Raw genomic sequence first — 17985 nt, 5'->3', positions numbered from 1 at the left:
AACACACGAAGACCATAGAAAAGGACAAAAACATTATTTATTGAACGCCAACTGTTTAGATGAATAAATAAAAGTAATAAGAGCACTGATGTCCGATATGCTCCCGAGTGAAGTACCAATAACTTCAAAATGATTCATTCCAATTGTTTTCTTTTTAGTTCAATACCGGTTTCTTCAAGGTATATTTGCCAACATCAATTATTTAGGTAAAACCCATTGCATTATGCATTGCAGCTTAGAAAGGAAATATACACACATTTGTTTTTACAGGTGCAAAGTGAAAGAAATCCTTATTTGTTCCGAATTTGTGTAAAAAGGAAAAAATTGTTACAGGAAACGGATTCCAGCCCCAAACTGCACACCATCACATATCCTGTGAAACAATATTTTATACATTACATCATAATTATACTGTTTTATTATAATCAAGAATAAAACTACAATTAAAAAAAGGTAAAAAAACATCAAACACGTTGGTGAGTGAGTACCTGTCTCCACTCTGGACGCCCATGGGAATGCAATAGTTGAGCTCCAGTCGAGCAATGTTCCCCAGACGCAACACAATACCCGCTCCATACGACCAGCGAATACACTCAGCCAGTTTGCTCAGGTGTGCTCTGGGCCCTTCCCCTGGTGGACGATGAGGACAAATATGTAAAGGAAATATGTGACTTTGCCACATAAAAAATAGGGAAGCATTTAATATATTTCCAATTTCAGACTTTGAAACTTTTGGATCTCACCATAGTTAAGGTTGCACAAATTCCCGGCGTTAAGGAAGAAATGCGTCCTGAAGAGGTCTCCAAAGCCGCCTCTGCCTGGTCTGAATGGGAGAGGGGTGTACAGATGAAGCCCTCCAGCCCAATATGCTTCCCCACCAAGGTAATCACCTACCGACAAAGTAAGAGAACAACATTAGTCAACGATTTGTGAGATCTTAACCATTTAAAGATCAGTTTATTCCAAAATCAAAATAGTAATGTTGAGGAGAAAAATATTTTAACACAAACCTTCACTCTGAGGACCAATGCTGTACATACTGAAGCCCCTCACACTAGTGGGACCACCCAAATAAAACCTACATACAATTCAAAAACAATGTCAGTTAGATGCCTTTTAATTGTATTACTTTTTTGTATTATTTTTCTTCAACAAAAGAAGAAATATACTGACCTATCAGCAATACTGGAGGGCTTGTCTCCAAGGGGCAGCAGCATACCACCCCACAGTGAGGTAGAGAGCACCTACACTAGCCAAAATTATAGTTTATTGGCATTTGAAATAATTTTCTGTGATTTAATGCAAGTATACAATCAGTTTCATAAGCATGTAATATTGTGACAAATTATAGCATGTATTTTGGTTGAAGTTGTAATGCAAGAGGCTGTCATGACTCAAGTCCTGATAGTATAGCCCATTTCTCACCCATAATTTCATGAAAAAGAAAGCCAAAAAGCTCAAAACAAAAATGTTAAAGGAGTTGAGGTGTTTCAAACGAATCTTACCGAGTCCCAGAAGAGTGTCTTGTTGAGTTGAATCTCAAAGTCTTCCTTCAAGAAAGTGACATCTCCCCCAGAGTAACCTGCCAGTTCCTGACAGACCATAAAAACTTCAGTTAAATAATAAAAGTGTGTTGTATGTTGTTTTAAAGTTGTATTTTGTTTTGAAACATGAAAATGTCTAAAATCTGCTGATGCATGACCAGACCTGATTGATCTTTAGTAAGGCACCTTTCCTCGGAAGGATGGAAGAATTGCGTGTGTCAATGACCATTGCATGCTGTCAAGAAAACATAGAAGAAGTTAAATATGATGTACATGTATAATCAATGACTGCTAAATAAACACTGAGCACATATAGTAAGCTAATGTTTAAAAAAAAAAGAGAAGAGGATACTTACAGAAAGAGAGGACTTCAGAGAATGGCCACTTTCCTCCCTGACAGCAAAGGATGCAGTACGGGCCAAACAACCCAATTCTCTCCAAACACCCTCCCACTTCAGGGTGTGGTTTGTCCTCCAGATAGGGAACTATGCATTGAACAATATTCAAAAACATTTTTAAGATGCCATGCAATTTATTGCTCATAGCTTTGTCTTCATATATTAGAGCTTTATTTTGCTAAATAAGGCCACAGACTATATAAAATTACAATAGTTTAGTTGAACCACTGTAGAAAATAATCAAGTAGAAAGAACTCACGCTGATTTCTGTTGAGATTCCTTTGTCAGTCTCTCTGACCGAGCTCCATGGGAACTGTCCCGTGACTTTATACAAGTTAAGGGAGAAGCTAAAACAATAAAGAGAATCTTAATAGCAAACACAAGACTGTTTTGAAGATATTTTTTTATACATAAACAACTACTGAAAGAGGATATACATGACTAAAAATGTCAGCCAATCTCTGAACAAGACCCCATGCAATGATTTGACAAACACGGGTTTCTTTCCTGTTTTGACATAGATGTACATATTGTTCTTTAATCAGCAGTTTATGTTTTTACAGTCAATTTTTACTAATAAAAATAATCATCACTACCAAGCAAAAAAAAAAAAAAACATACTTCCGTTCAAAGTGTCCGGGTTGTGGCTTGAAGAATGACAGGCCGTATGATGTTTCCTTCGTGCCGTAAGAGAACTGGAAGGTCATCTTTTCTGCCCGACCAAAAACATTGGGCAATTTCAGACCCAGCACCTGAGAAACAAATCATACCTCAACATTTCAATATTTTGTAAATGATTTGTTTCTCATTGTAGCCACACAGACAATCTATTCAAGAGATGTTTTTTTAACTCTAATCAGTCAAATATTGTGTAAAAAGTAAAATATGTTTTATGAGAAACTGGCAGTAGCTCACCATGCTTCCCTCGTTGTTCCCAACCATGGTGTTGTAACTTCCTGTCATTCTTCTCATCTCCTTCACCTCAAACGTCACGTCCAGTCCATTAGGCACCGCATCAGCACCTAAATATTGTGCACACAATATTATTTTGATTCATAACTGTAATTACTAGTTACATACGAGTTATTCGGTTTGCATTATCACCTTCAGCTGTGTCTATGACAACTTCAACTTGTCTGAATATTCCCATACGCAGAAGCTTCTGTCTGGCCTCATGGGACTTTTTCATTACCTGTAATGAAATAATTATACACACAGATCAGTTCAAATGATTCCAATCCACTTCCGAGGCATTTCAATACCATAATTACTTACAAAGTATATAAAAATGTATGTTTAATAAAACAAAAGTGAAATACTCACATCAATCAGGCTTTTGGCTCGAAAAACATCTGCAATTTCGTACGTTAAAATGTCTTCCTTTGTTCTTCCAAGGCCATCAATGTGAACTCGCTGTACTACGACCTAAACAATTGAAATGCATATGAAAACAATAACACGGCTTCAAAAACAAAGCCACATTTATGTAAAAGCATAAGAGATATACAAAAAACACAAATCTTACATCTTTATTTTCAATAACTTCCTGTTTCTCCTCACGATCTGGTTCTCCTAGGTCCATGTCATCCGCCTGAACTCCCAGTTCAGGTCCTTGCATAGGCAGAGGGTCCATACTCTGGGTCAACACATCACATATGTTATAATAATAAGCATGGCATACTGAGATTATTTTCTTTCAATCAAACAAACAAACTTTGAACTGTAGTGAGTGTTGTCTTGTGTACAAAGAGACTATTACAATGATCTATGTTTACATAATATGTCATATTGTATTAGATATACATTCAAGTTTTAAGTTCCCATTTAAGCCTGTTTAAAGTGAGGGTTTAAAGTTGGCTAAGTGCAAATGTTATTTATTTTCGTGACTGATTATTAATCATTTAGACAATTGGATTTACGTTTTATACTAAACGTCATTATGATCTCGGCCTGTCATTCAAAGATTGTTTCAGAGGTCATTGCTCAGGCTAAAATGACTGTACGGGATAAAAAACACTTACCCTGGCATGCACAGTGCCCATGTTTCAAATGCTTTATACAATCGAAAATCCCCAATATGAAAAATAATACAATTCAACCTATGTGTGGATATACCCACGGCTTCTGTCTGGCACACTACAGAGCAGTCCCGGTGGCTGCCATGACACTTGGTAACCACGCCCCATATAGTCACGCCCAACTAAACGATGATTGGCCGAGAAGGACGTTATGCCAATTTCGTCACACGTTTTCCTGCATTAACGTTACTTGGTTGTTTTTTCTATCGGTAAAGATAAACGTCTAAATTTAGACTTTCGTGCGCAAATGTTTCTTTATCATATACATCTGTTTGAATCCACAAGATTATATAAATACAATCGATTATCGATATCTTTCGATCGTTCTTGTAGTACTTGGCAATTGTTTATTATTTGTTGTTGTTGGCAAGGCAACAATCAAATTGTGCTTCCACACATATGCCACTTTTCTGAAGTGGCTCTCATAATTTGGGCGACCAAATCTATATTTTATGTACTACAAGACTAATTAAAGTCAAGTTTATTAAACAATTTTTGGTTTAAGTATTCTATTCTGATCGCAATGGCACGTGCTAACGCGTTGGTTACGCATTTCAGCAGGCGGGCTTATCTCCTGATTGACATACAATAGCCAGACCGTCTCCATAGCAACAGAGAGCGTCTTTGGCTGGCTGTTCTCGTGAACTTGTCGACTTTAATCACTTTAGTTCGGCATAAACAGGAATACCGACAGTGTTAATAATAATTAAAAAAATGCGTCCGAGTTCAGCTGTGGAAGGCTGGGCTTGTAAGGTTAGTATAACGTTTTACAAATCATTTTTTTGTTTTAAGTAAATAATGACTTGCACTTCCCAAAAAGTGCATTTTTACATTTAAATGTACATTATTTTTCTTAATTCAGGTGCATTCCGGGAGGTCAGCACAGGCACGTACAAGCTCAGCCCATATGGATCTGAGGCCCATAACACAAGGACTTGAAATCATCCCTAGGGCTAAAAGTGCCTCACGGACAATCACCAGAGATTTCTCAAGAAGGAACTCTCTAAAATCTGACTCTGGTATGGCCTTTGCTGTGATGCATTGTCTTGGTAGTGATAGAAAAGCATCGATGTTTAAATCTATTTTTGCAGCCTCCTCTGTGCAGTCAGTGGCAGATGAAAATCTTTCTTTGGTGGATATTGAAGATCTTCTGTCTGAGAGAGTCAAGGACAAGAAAGATGACCTGAAGGCCGCTTTTGAAGCGTTCGACCAGGAAGGCAACAAGATTGTCACCAAAGGGGAATTCAGACGTGTGATTGAGGGGTTTCTTGTTCCGCTAACCGAGTCTCAGTTTGAGGGACTGTTGGCAAAGGTATGTAAAGATTACGATAAAACCGCCTCCGGTGCACTTATTTTGTTATATTGTACTACTACTAAGACAATGATTTTACATATTAAATGTTTATTTGTTCTCTAAACTGTTTTAAAATCAATAAAAATGTAACCAGCTTGAAATAAGAGCGAACAGAACAATTCCCTACATGGAGTTTCTTGGAAAATATTGCAAGGTCTCATCTGCCATGAACAGGTATGTCATTGTAAAATGAATCATTTTCATTCTTATACTTAAGAACTAAATCATGTATTAAGATGGCAGGTCTATGTGAAGAATTTTGGCAATATATTTCTTTACAGAATTCCATACATGAGTACATGTTACAGAAACTTGTCGCTTGGAGATCTGCAGTGCCATTTGAAAGAGAAGGTGTCGCATACGTTTATTTTATAACTATTAACGGTCAGTTTACTTTAGTGCCCATGGTCACTTTGCCATGTTTTCATCATCTCAGATTGGTGGCAATTTGAAAAACATCACCAGGGCTTTTCGTCTGTTTGACTACAACTGTGATGGGCAGATACAGCAGCATGAGCTACGTAAAGTGTTAGAGGGTTACTGCTTTCCCATGAGTCAACAGGAATTCCACAGGTTCATATACTTCATTTATGTAGTCTTGATCTTTCATTTGTAAGGCTATTACTAATTCTATTCTTTGAATGTTTAGTGGAACTATATTAAAATTGTGTATTTATTTAAATTGTTAAAAATCAGAATGCTTTATAAAATGTCGCATTTTCCCAAAATCATAAACGTTTCTCTTTCCTTTAGATTATGGTCATACTACAGCCCCAATAATGCTGACACAATATCTTACAAGGAGTTTCTTGAAAAGCTTGGTGTTGATTGTGAAAACTATACAAAGATTGCTCCAGATTCTATAAAACTGGGTATGGCTATGCAGCTTGCTTCTTCTAATGCATTTGTTTGTTCTGTATATTCTCTGGGAATCAAACCTACAGCCTTTACATTATTAAAATGGGACATTAATGATAAGGATTGGTACTCACTAACTTTTGGCTTATCATAATGGTTATATTAGTAAAAAAATCTTCATTCCTTTGCAGCACTGAACTGGGATGCTGTCAGTCTGGCCACAAGACCAAAGAGTAAAACTAGTTTAAGACCATTTTCAGGCAAGCCCAAAGACACCTTGGATGAAATTCAGACCAAGTTTTTGAGCAAAGTAAGTGTGAAGATTTTTTTGCAGAATGTATTTGTTTTACCTTACTTATACAGTAAAGCATCTCATTAAAGTCAGTATTATTTATTCTGATCGGAATTTTACAGATGAAGAAAAATCACAACCTTGTTGAAAAAGCTTTGCAAGCGTTTGACCTCACAGACAGTGGGCTTGTATCTCTCGAGGATCTCAGGTCTATCTTCAGTAATTTTTTCTTCCCTATGGATGACAGCACATTCAGTGGTTTATTGAACAGGTACTGAGATCAAAACAAGTTATGTAAGTACCTACTTGAATGATGTTTTCAGATTCACCTGGTGGTAATTTATCTTCACAGATTTGGCGTGAGCACCACAGAACCTCTGAAATGGAGAAGGTTTCTTGGGTTGTTCAAAGATGACAAGCAAACTATAGCAACACAGTAAGTCAGCCATCCATAAAGTTTTAGTTTGTTTTCTATGAATCAAGCTGTATAACATAATGCTTTAATATGCACGTGTCCTGTGTTGTATTTTGCTGTAATTATGTAAGTAATTGTGTGTGTCAGGAAAGATTCTACTGCAGAAACTGTAAATGTGCACAGCGTTGAAGCCATTTTACCAAGACTGCATCAACAAATACTTGATAAGGAGCTCTGTTTGATGGAAACATTTCTGAATGTTGATAAAGTAAGTCTCACCTAATCCCCATATACTGTACATTTGAAATGAAGATTATGAAAAAACTGTACAATTGTTTGTTTGTTTTTGTTCCTAATTTTTTAGAACAGAACTGGTTTCATCAGTAGGGACGAACTCCGTTGGGCTTTGGAGAACATCAGCATCAATGTCACAGATGACCAATTTCAAGTTCTTGCTGACCACATGGATGCAGAACATGTGGATGTTATCAATTACCAGCAATTCCTGGACTTCCTACATCAACAAAGACCAAACATGGTAAAACCTGAATTGCTTAACTAGGTTTTGTTCACCTAATCACAATTTTACTAAACCAACATTCTGTGTAAAGAAACATTGTTTATTATTTACATTACCTGCTAGTGGAATGAAAACTGTGTTATTTGGTAATTCCAGCATACAACGAAACCCAATGAAAAGAGCTCAGCGCCAATAAACACTTCCACACCAACACAGAATACAGTAAGTAACCTGAATAGTTATGGTAAATAGGAAAAAGCTCTACCTGTATATGACTTTTTTATGTTGAACACAAAAGAAGATGTTTTGAGAAATGTCTCAATAGTTTTGTGTCCGTACAATGGAATTCAATAGGGGCCAATGTTGTTTGGTTACTGACATTCTTTCAAATATCTTCTTTTGTGTTCTGCACAATAAAAAGGTAATACAGGTTTGGAATGACTGTCAATGAATAAATGGTTAATAAAAAAATTATATATATTTTTAATTTTGAACTAGATTACGTTTACTATACTAGTAGTTATAATATGTCAATGGTCTTGTCTGCTTCTAAAGGTAGAAGAAATTCTTAAGGAGAAGCTTGCTGAGAATTGTAACATGCTGATCGAATCTATCGCCATCGTGACCCAAAACCAAAGTGACATCATCCCTCCAGAAGAGTTGAGGAGACTGATCCAAGAATATGGAGTACCGCTCTCTGAACATCACTTCAGGAGGTGAGTTTCCTTTCTCTTGCCTCAGTGAAGCCTCGGGAATCTAATACTGACTAACTTTTTCATGTTTGCTCTCAAAGGCTCTGTGAACCATGTTTGGAGGCTGGAGGTGTGAACTACAAGTTGTTCTTAAAGAATTTAGGTATTCCAGAATGTAGAGCAGACAGCATCAACATGAGTCTCTGTAAAGTTGAAAGGTTTGTAAATAATATAAAAAACAAAAAGGCTTCTTACACTTACACTTGTCATTTATTAAAATCATATTTTTGTTTGGATGATGAAATTATGTCCTACACGATACATGATTTTGGGTATACAGTGAAAACCAGGCGCACAAGGCTCAAATCTTCAACATGAAAACACAAGCAGTCCAGGACGTTGTTTTGAGAAAACTCAAAGACAGGCTTCAGAGACGAGGATTGACCCTTCAGGACTGTCTGATGTCCACCAGGAAAAACTCAGCTGCAGTGCTCTCTCTCAGAGATTTCTGTAAAGTAGGTTCTCACTACTAAATTCGAAATGTTTTTTGTTAATTTATCTCTTTTACAAGATATTTTACATGATTTTAGATTCTGGACGACTGTGGAATCTTCTTGGAAGGGCCTCAGTTTCAGATGCTCATCGAGTCTCTAGGTTTTAACTGTGGACAGATTTCTGTGGCTGATTTTGTGACCAGCTATGAAGGTCAGATATTTTCTTCAGAACACTAAATCTGTTGTCTGAAAATGAACCTTGCCACAAGCTGGAAACACATGATGTATCTGGATTCTCTTCGACACAGAAACAACATCAGACAAAAATGAGGAACCTGATAGACAGATAGAAGTTGAAGAAGTTACCAACATTTTATCTGCTGAGGATTGCTTCAGTCAACTTAATAAGAAGATCAAGGAATACCATGGGGTATGAAAAACAACAGAGCACTTTTGAAGTGACCACCAAAAATATTTGGAAACTTAAAGGGATCTTTCACCCAAAAATGAAAATTCTGTCATCATTTACTCACCTTCGAGTTGTTCCAAATATGTATACATTTCCTGTTCTGATGAACACAGAGAAAGATATTTGGAAGAATGCTTATAACCAAACAGATCTTGCCCCCCATTGACTACCATAGTAGGAACAATTACTTTTTCCTTTTTTTGTTCTGTTGAACACAAAAGAAGACATTTTGAAGAATGTATGACTGCAAACAGTATTTTTCATACTATGGGAGTCAATGGGGGGCAAAATCTGTCTGGCTACAAGCATTCTTTCAAATATCTTTCTCTGTGTTCATCAGAACAAAGAAATACAGATTTGGAATTGGAGCAACTCGAAGGTGAGTATATGATGACAGAATTTACATTTTTGGGTGAAGTATCCCTTTAAAGGAATGATTTACCCCAAAATAAAAATGCAATCATCGGTTATTCATCCTCATGTCGTTCAAAACCTGTATATACTCTTTCTCCTTTAGAACACAAAAGAAGATGTTTTAAGAAATGTGGTTTTGTGTGCCTAAAATGGAAGTGAATTGAAATCAATTTTGTTTGGTTACCAACATTCTTCAAAATATCTTCTTTTGTGTTTTGCGGAACATATTTTCCTTTCCGGTGAACTACCATTTTAAACTGCACTTTAAAATGTGAGAATGTCATGTTTTTGGAAAGCAAAAATTAAACAAAATGATTCCTTCAAACACATTTTTTGTTCAAATGAACATCACTGTGATTGTTGTACTAACAGCATCACAAAACAAAAATGCAAAAATAATGTTGGTTTTTCAAACACTTTTATTTTTCAAACACTGGGATTCAGGATGTTCTGACTGCTTTTCGTCTTATGGATAACAACCGTGATGGCGTAGTGAATCGGAATGACTTCAGGGCTCTGTTTGACAGCTTGATGTTTGTGACCAAACAAAGTGAGTATCAGAGATTGCTCGACCTGTTAGGCCTTACACCAGGCGCCACCCTTAACTACGCCGAGTTCTGCGACAAAGTCCAGTCTGGTGGAAAGATGAGACTACATCAACACAACATCTTGTAAGAATGAACTTCCTCTAGTTTTTTATGTAAAAACCAAAGTTCAGCACTTTGATGACCAATTTATGGATTTTCAGGCGCGATGGGTGGCTTGGAAATGCATGTGACCAAGTACACGACCACCTTGCAGCCATTGCACATAAAGGATCTGTAGAGTTCTTAAAGGTAATTATCATTCACTCCTGCTCTCTCAAAAAAATGGAAGTCAATCTAACCACATACAATCATATCTTCAGCTCTTTAGTCATCCGGGTGAAGACGGTGAAAGACTCACGACCAGGAATGATCTGAAACAACTTCTTTTTAAATACTGTTTACCCATCACACCAGATGAGTTTGATAAACTATGGAGCAGGTAACGTCTCTCTCAAGCATGTCTGAAAACTAAAATACATTTACTAGATGATGCAGAATAACACTAGAAACCACACTACAGGTATGATGAAGAGGGAAAAGGCTTTCTTACTCAAGAAGAGTTTCTAAGAAAGCTCAAAGTCAAACCAGAGGAAGATTGTCAGTCAGACACACATGAACAGTCCACAAATAAGGTAGTTTCCATGACAACACCTGACCCAGAAGTCAACCTGCAGAACCTCAGGTGAGACCTTGATGTGTCTTGTGAGATTACTTTGATTTACTTACAACTTTTGTACATTGAATCATTTATGTTATAGGAAGAGTTCATTCAAAATGAATATTCTGTCCTTTACTCACTCTCAATCTGTATAATGTATTTATTCTGATGAACACAGAGAAAGATATTTGGAAGAATGCTAACCAAACAATTCTTGGTCACCATTTACAACCATAGAAAAAAATTGCTTTATAAATATCTTTGTTCTGTTGAACACAAAAGATGATATTTAGAAAGCAAACGTTCGACTACCATTGTAATGTTTTCTACTATGGTTGTCAATGGTGGCCAAGAACTGTTTGGTTACTTTCAAAAATCTTTCTTATATATGTAACATAATAAGATTGTTACTGTTTTTGTAGGAAGTGGATCAGAAGTGACTTGGAGAAAGTTAGTGATAGCCTTGTGGTTCTGGATAAAAACAGGGATGGTCATGTGACCATAAGGGACCTGCTGTCACTACTACAGAGACATGGTTTTCAGCTAAAGGAAACAGAGCTCAAAGATCTACTGAACCTGTAATCCCACCCGATACAAATACATCCTTACTAAACATAGCTTCTCATGAAGTGACTTTTTAACAATTTTTCTCTCTCTTCCCCATTTTCTCTTCAATTCTTCAGTCTTGGGTTTGACGTCCATCACAAGACGCTGCCGTATCTTGATTTTCTGAAGCGTGTCACTGGATTTCCATTCTCCAATGAGACAGAAGATCAGTTTTTTCCAGAAAGAGTGGAGAATGTAGAGGAGCTAAGCCCAGAAAAAACCATACAGCGAGTTAAAGAGGTGGTAACTGCTTCATCAGACATTCTTTACAAGGTAAAAAACACATTCTTTAATACATAATTGCTGTTGGGCAGAAAACATGTCTCCGTAGTTTTCCATTCCATTCCATTTTCTACCGCTTATCCGAACTACCTCAGGTCACGGGGAGCCTGCGCCTATCTCAGAAGTCATCGGGCATCAAGGCAGGATACACCCTGGATGGAGTGCCAACCCATCGCAGGGCACACACACTCACTCATTCACTCACGCACTCACACCCTACGGACAATTTTTCCAGAGATGCCAATCAACCTACCATGCATGTCTTTGGACCAGGGGAGGACACCGGAGTACCCGGAGGAAACCCCCGAGGAACGGGGAGAACATGCAAACTCCACACACACACAAGTCGGAAGCGGGAATCGAACCCCCAACCCTGGAGGTGTGAGGCGAACGTGCTAACCACAAAGCCACCGTGCCCCCCGTCTCCGTAGTTTATTCATTTTTATTTTTGTCATAAGTCATCATTACTATTGGTCACCATTCATGTTTTTCTGTGGTTCTTGGAAATATTTAAGCAATGAAATGTATTAAACAAGCTTTTCAACATGGACAATACAGTGTTTAATTATAAAAAAGTATTTCAATTTCTGAAAAATGTTTTAGTTAGCACGTTCGCCTCACACCTCCAGGGTTGGGGGTTCGATTCCCGCTTCCGACTTGTGTGTGTGTGTGTGGAGTTTGCATGTTCTCCCCGTGCCTCGGGGGTTTCCTCCGGGTACTCCGGTTTCCTCCCCTGGTCCAAAGACATGCATGGTAGGTTGATTGGCATCTCTGGAAAAATTGTCCGTAGGGTGTGAGTGCGTGAGTGAATGAGTGAGTGTGTGTGCCCTGCGATGGGTTGGCACTCCATCCAGGGTGTATCCTGCCTTGATGCCCGATGACTCCTGAGATAGGCGCAGGCTCCCCGTGACCCGAGGTAGTTCGGATAAGCGGTAGAAAAATGGAAAAATGTTTTACTCCAAAAATAATCTGTTAAAATAGGGCACAATATACTCTATTAATATGAAGGAATTTTCTATATTCATTTTTACAGTTGTTTTACCTGTATTTTACATTTTGCACTGCATTAAATTGCATTCAAGCATTAATGGAAATGTCCGTAAAATAAAGGAAAATGTACTGGTAATTTTCTGCCAGTTCTTTATCCGATTTTTCCGTAGCTCTTGATAAAATGTTGTTAAAATAAGTTGTAATAACTAAATAAATCATGTATTGCTTTGAAAAAAGCAGCATCACACATTTTTAAATTCATCTTTTCTTTTGCTTTTGTAGGCTTTCGCTGCTTTTGATAAAACTAGAGATGGTATGCTTCCTCAAGTCGAGTTTCGGCAAGTGTTGAATCATTTCTGCGTGCGTCTCTCGGATATGCAGTTCCGAAAGTTACTGTGCAAACTGGGTTTGAGTGAAGGGGAGGAGATTTTGGTTGACTGGAGAGAATTTCTGGAAGTCTTTAACCTCCATAAACAAGAGGTCAGAAACACTGCTCAACACAGAAACATTTGCTTTATTCAGACTAGTTTGTTGGACGCTTTCAAACCTGAAATGACTCATTTCTGACAGACAGCAGATGAATGGCTCAAGAAAATCCAGAAGATGCGATTTCCGAATCAGACCCGCCCATTACTGATCAACGACGTTTTGAGGAGAATACAAGAGGTTGTGTCGGCCCGTCTCCAAACCATCACGGGGGAGATGATGGACCTCGACTACGCCAATATAAACACAATCTCAAAAAAGGACTTTAAGAGCATTTGTGATCACCACTTCATGAGGCTAACAGACGATCAGGTAATTCTATGTGAGTCAACTCAAACTGTGTGTCTTTAATCCAACATGGTCTCAAATGTGTTCAAATTGTTTCAGTTTCAAAACCTATGGAAAGTGCTACCAGTTAACAACTTTGGAAATCTGGAATATCGAGAATTCCTGAAGAAGTTCAGTGGAGAACAAAAACACATTGAAAAAGCTGGTAGATCTTTACCAGGTTCTGCAAGACCATCGCTGGATAGATCAGCATCCCTCCGACGGCCCAAGACAGCACCCTCCGCATTCCGATACTCTTCAGTATGCATCACTTCATTTGAAAATGTTGTTTTGTCTTTGTCGAGGGAGTATTGTTACTAGTATCTCACCCCTGGTTTTTAGTCACCAGGCCCAGTGAAGCTTAGTAGGCCCTCCACGTCAAACAGAAGACAGACGCCAATGCTGAACTGTGAAGATGTAGAGATGAAGCTGCGCCCCAGAATCCAAGAATGTTGGAGGCACATCCAGAGGAGGTGCAGGGAAGCGGACACCGAGAGGACTGGGGAGATAGATGCGGGGACCTTCTTGGGTACATCTTTGTGGCCAAAAAAGGCGAAAGACCTTTCTTCATAAAATGTAAAAATGTGCATTATAGCTTCAAAGTTAAATAGTTTGCTCTAATGTGAATTATTTAGAGATACTCCAGAGCCTTCGCATTGAGCTGAGTCCAACTGAGTTTGAGCAGCTGGCTGTCAAATATGACATCAAAAACACTGGACGTCTCTCGTATCCTGACTTCCTGCGGCACTTTGTGCTCATGTTCGGTCATCAGGTCAACCCTTCAACCTATAGACTCAAACTGCAGCTACCCAGGACACCGGTAAGCTTACACACTGGATGATTTTTAAGAATTTTCTCACATTATCTCTCTCTAATTCGATGTTATTCATCAGATGAGCCCTGGACCACTAAGTGGCCAGTGTGCTGAAGCCATGCTGAGAATTTCTAAGCCCGTACAGCTATTCTGGAGGCAGATGAGGCAAAAATTCATCGCCTTTGACAGAGACCGCACTGGAAAGATCTCTCTTCAAGACTTCAGGAAGGTAAAATGTGCCTGTTTGTTTTAATATTACACTTCAGGTTTATGACCTGACATTAATCTTGCAATGTTGTTGGATTTCAGGTTCTGAGACAGTTCAGCGTGAATCTGTCTGAGGAAGAGTTTTTTCATTTGACATCTTTTTTCGACAAGAATATCACAGGGAAGATTTCCTACAATGATTTTCTACGCATTTTCCTAAAATAAGTCAATACATTTCGTGGGTGTGGTGTTATGAAACTGTCACAAATGTTCGTATCAGTAAAAAACTCGTAGGCCTGGTTTCACAGACACATCTTATCTTAAGATAGGACTCTTTCTTAGTTAAATAAAGATATTTATGTCGCTTTTACAAAAATGCCTTAGAAGAATACATTACAGGTGTGGATCTTGAGACAAAAAAATGGCACTGATATATTTTAAGATATTTCAGGGCAAGTTTAGTTATATTCGACTAAGATAGGTCAAACATTCATTTTAGTCTGGGACTAGCCTTAAACCTTGTCTGTTAAACCGGGCCATAAAGTTTTTTTAGATTCATGATTTCTTTTGTTTTTATTTATCTGCTTTTGAATGCATTAACTATAAAAACAAATAAGATACTGTAACAATGTAACAAAACATAAAAACATATTTTCCAACAATAAATTGATGAGAGTCATCTCCAAAGTTTCATTTTTTTATGAATTATTAAATGGGATAGGTAAGAAACATTTTTAAGAAAACGTTTAGTCTGTTATAATGTTTTAAAATCACCCTTCACCTGGAATGTCATGTTGTTTTCCTCTTGTGTTTTTGTAGAACTTGACCCTTCTGTAGTACTTGACCCTTGTTGTTACGACACTATGTGTAAACTTGGTTTCGCAATAGTGTTGGCAGAGACTGATCGTCTCCTTGCACTCTGTAACATGAGAGGTTTAGTGTTGAAAAACATGCGAGTGTCTTCTACAGAATGGAATATTTCATTTGCCGGCTGTGGATTTCTCATGGCGTACTACTGTGGAGTCTATACCTGTTTGTTTGAACGTGCCCCGTCTCTTCTCGACGGGGTGAAAAAGATTTGTGGGGCGTCATCTGGTGCTCTCATGGGTGCAATAGTAGCATGTAAAATGTCTCCAGGTATGTTTGCTTTTGTGGTTAACTTTATTTATTTTTGTCATATTGTAGGTTACCATTGTGTTACAAACAAAAATACTTTTTTGCCTTGACAACGTTTTAAACAAAACAGTCCAGAAAGACATGCATTTTTGTGTAGTGACCTCAAATCCAGTAAAAGACAATTATGTCAAAAAGTTAAATACATTATTAAGCCTTCTTTAGTCCCTTTTGGTGAATATTACAGTGATATTAATAGTTCTATAGCTCCATTTTGTAGCCAAATGCTGTCAAAATTTGCTGGAAATGTCCCGAGAAGCTCGGAAAGGCACTCTGGGTGCAGTCCATCCCTCCTTTAACCTGCTGAACATAGTACGAACCTTCCTGATCCGAGACCTTCCCGACAACGCCCATCTACTCGCCACCGGACGACTGTGTGTGTCCCTCACACGCGTGTCAAATGGGACAAATATGTTGGTTTCTGAGTTTGACAGCAAAGAAGATCTCATTCAGGTGAACTCAACACACCTGCCGTCTGGAATGTGACGCATGTCAACTTTGTGTAACTGTACTTATCTGAAAAGTGTATCAGTTCACATTAATGATTCACACCTTGATATTCATGTGCAGGCTCTTGTTTGTAGCTGTTTTTATCCACTGTATTGTGGTGTGGTACCTCCAAGCTATCATGGAATCGTACGTAGCCAAAACAACTTTTGTGACCCATGCTACAAATTCAATTTGTGGTTCATTTTTAATGCAATTGTTTCAGTTTTGATTATGTTTTGCCGTCTGCTTTCAGAGGTATGTCGATGGAGCATTAAGTGACAACATGCCTTACTCAAATCTGAGCAACACCATCACAGTCTCACCTTTCTCGGGAGAGAGTCACATCTCTCCATACGGCGTCCCCTTTAACTTCCATGAAATACATTACAATAATGTCAGCATTCACATCAACTTTATTAATGCATACCGGGTGGTCATTGCATTCTTCCCTCCAGGACCAGAGGTGACTTTTTGGAGAAAATTATGACTGATTTTACACATAGCATATGTTACAAAAATATAAAGTTGTTTATTTTTCCTTTTCTTTGCCTTTAAGGTCATGGCTGAGATGTGTCAGAATGGATATAAGGATGCTTTCCTATTTTTGATGGGAAATGGTGAGTAACCAGGAATAAGCTGCTATTTGCAGAGGTGGACGGTACTTTAATATTTTAAGAGTATGTTAAGGAATGATATATGCTTCATAATGGATTGAAATAAAACACCAGACAAAATGTACTTGAGTAGATTAAAAAGCCCAAAAATGATAATTCAATCATTTACTCACACTCACATTGCTACAAACCCATATAAATGTCTTTGTTCTGCTGAACACAAAGGAATATATTTGAAAGAATGTCAGTAACCAAAAAGATCTCATCCCATATTTACTTCTATAGTAGGGAAAATAAATACAATGGGAGTCAATGAGGATGAGATCTGTTTGGTTCCTGACATTGCTTTAGTTTAGATCTAATACTACCTTGTTTACCAGAATTCCTGGAGTTCCATTCACCCAGATGTGAGTTAAACCTCACTAATAAATGGGATAATTTTCCATCATCAAGTAAATACATTAAGGGAAACAAGACAACAGATGTGACTGAAGATTCTAAAAATATCCTACCAGAATCGATCAATGAAGGTAAGGCAACTGATCGCTCACCATTATTAACCATTATCTGAAAATCTGGAACATGTGAAAATGATTTTTTTAATATTGTCAAGTATTTCATGAGGCATACATGAAGGAATATGAAACGAGAGGTTCTTTCTCAGTGAAGTTGGACTCTTTTATAATGTGGTGCATTTTGCCGGTGGAGACGGTTTACATCATTCTGTTGAGGTACATCTTCCTATAATGAAACTTTAGATTCTAGAAGTATAAATGCAATAACATTTGCTGATTTTGTGCTGTTTGGTGCTCACATTCAGATTTATTGACTGGTCACCTCAGGTACGGTCCAATATGATGAGCATATGCAAGATGACAACTGAGAGGATCAGAATGGTGTGGAGAAGAACTTTCTCAAGAACTTAAATTTATTTTAAATTTGGAGTCTCAAAGGTGTGATCGTTTTAAAAAGGTGTATTCCACACGTCATTTATAAGAAAAGATGTCTCCAGTTCTTCAAGGCTTTTATCTTCAGACACGACTGACTGACCAGCACCAACTCATGATCATTTTTTTCTGATAGACTGTATACCAAGATTTGTCTGGAATAAAAAGCTCTATGCTCTTTAAAACTTAATTCAGAATGTAATAAAAAAACATTCTCTCAAAATCCATTATGACCAAATTTGAAATATTTCCAGATGTACTGTACAAGATATATTCT

At 37.7% G+C, this 17985-nt stretch overlaps 3 protein-coding genes across 5 annotated transcripts; 2 read left to right on the top strand and 1 right to left on the bottom strand.

The window, feature by feature from the left end:
* Positions 1 to 17: 17 nt before the first annotated feature.
* On the bottom strand, positions 18 to 4120 carry samm50 (SAMM50 sorting and assembly machinery component). The gene is made up of 15 exons (XM_056739170.1): positions 3964 to 4120; positions 3468 to 3578; positions 3266 to 3367; positions 3047 to 3134; positions 2858 to 2964; positions 2564 to 2694; positions 2202 to 2289; positions 1901 to 2029; positions 1708 to 1779; positions 1506 to 1592; positions 1174 to 1244; positions 1011 to 1078; positions 744 to 890; positions 489 to 630; positions 18 to 373 (listed from the first exon to the last, which is right to left on the bottom strand). Exons 1-15 carry the CDS (start codon positions 3982 to 3984, stop codon positions 328 to 330), a joined length of 1410 nt encoding a protein of 469 aa, XP_056595148.1. The 5' UTR covers positions 3985 to 4120; the 3' UTR covers positions 18 to 327.
* A 78-nt stretch (positions 4121 to 4198) lies between these two features.
* Positions 4199 to 14732, top strand: efcab6 (EF-hand calcium binding domain 6). The gene is made up of 31 exons (XM_056739167.1): positions 4199 to 4773; positions 4883 to 5039; positions 5112 to 5332; positions 5469 to 5548; positions 5656 to 5725; positions 5811 to 5947; positions 6128 to 6246; positions 6424 to 6542; positions 6647 to 6795; positions 6877 to 6960; positions 7087 to 7207; positions 7304 to 7477; positions 7616 to 7681; positions 8015 to 8175; positions 8253 to 8369; positions 8492 to 8666; positions 8742 to 8856; positions 8954 to 9075; positions 9973 to 10199; positions 10277 to 10364; positions 10436 to 10554; positions 10636 to 10797; positions 11196 to 11351; positions 11457 to 11652; positions 12934 to 13131; positions 13222 to 13449; positions 13525 to 13725; positions 13807 to 13993; positions 14100 to 14284; positions 14358 to 14507; positions 14588 to 14732. Exons 1-31 carry the CDS (start codon positions 4735 to 4737, stop codon positions 14708 to 14710), a joined length of 4446 nt encoding a protein of 1481 aa, XP_056595145.1. The 5' UTR covers positions 4199 to 4734; the 3' UTR covers positions 14711 to 14732.
* Positions 14733 to 15276: 544 nt separating this feature from the next.
* Positions 15277 to 17898, top strand: LOC130413760 (patatin-like phospholipase domain-containing protein 2). Of its 3 annotated transcripts, none has more exons than XM_056739174.1 (8): positions 15277 to 15622; positions 15879 to 16111; positions 16229 to 16294; positions 16401 to 16610; positions 16704 to 16764; positions 17142 to 17291; positions 17375 to 17492; positions 17604 to 17898. In XM_056739174.1, exons 1-8 carry the CDS (start codon positions 15277 to 15279, stop codon positions 17617 to 17619), a joined length of 1200 nt encoding a protein of 399 aa, XP_056595152.1. In that variant the 3' UTR covers positions 17620 to 17898. The 3 variants fall into 3 exon arrangements, with proteins under 3 accessions (XP_056595152.1, XP_056595151.1, XP_056595153.1); XM_056739173.1 differs by having other exon boundaries at positions 17582 to 17898; XM_056739175.1 differs by having other exon boundaries at positions 15475 to 15622; positions 15866 to 16111; positions 17582 to 17898.
* The last annotated feature ends 87 nt before the right edge of the window (positions 17899 to 17985 follow it).

This window comes from Triplophysa dalaica, chromosome 24 (assembly GCF_015846415.1).
Source record: "Triplophysa dalaica isolate WHDGS20190420 chromosome 24, ASM1584641v1, whole genome shotgun sequence".
In the NCBI taxonomy this organism is placed as follows: Eukaryota; Metazoa; Chordata; class Actinopteri; order Cypriniformes; family Nemacheilidae; genus Triplophysa; species Triplophysa dalaica.
This window is presented reverse-complemented; position numbering and strand designations above follow the sequence as displayed.

What these genes read in the sequence shown, in the direction of transcription:
- efcab6 (XM_056739167.1), top strand. Translation starts at nt 4,735, where the DNA reads ATGCGTCCGAGTTCAGCTGTGGAAGGCTGGGCTTGTAAG. An exon ending in TTGAGGGACTGTTGGCAAAG is followed by an intron (nt 5,333 to 5,468) that starts GTATGTAAAGAT and finishes AAATGTAACCAG; the next exon opens with CTTGAAATAAGAGCGAACAG. An exon ending in CTACATCAACACAACATCTT is followed by an intron (nt 10,200 to 10,276) that starts GTAAGAATGAAC and finishes ATGGATTTTCAG; the next exon opens with GCGCGATGGGTGGCTTGGAA.
- LOC130413760 (XM_056739173.1), top strand. Translation starts at nt 15,277, where the DNA reads ATGTTGTTTTCCTCTTGTGTTTTTGTAGAACTTGACCCTTCTGTAGTA. An exon ending in TCTTCCCTCCAGGACCAGAG is followed by an intron (nt 16,611 to 16,703) that starts GTGACTTTTTGG and finishes TTTGCCTTTAAG; the next exon opens with GTCATGGCTGAGATGTGTCA. An exon ending in GTTTACATCATTCTGTTGAG is followed by an intron (nt 17,493 to 17,581) that starts GTACATCTTCCT and finishes GCTCACATTCAG; the next exon opens with ATTTATTGACTGGTCACCTC.
- samm50 (XM_056739170.1), bottom strand. Translation starts at nt 3,984, where the DNA reads ATGGGCACTGTGCATGCCAGG. An exon ending in CATTGGTCCTCAGAGTGAAG is followed by an intron (nt 891 to 1,010) that starts GTTTGTGTTAAA and finishes CTTTGTCGGTAG; the next exon opens with GTGATTACCTTGGTGGGGAA. An exon ending in GGCGTCCAGAGTGGAGACAG is followed by an intron (nt 374 to 488) that starts GTACTCACTCAC and finishes ATTGTTTCACAG; the next exon opens with GATATGTGATGGTGTGCAGT.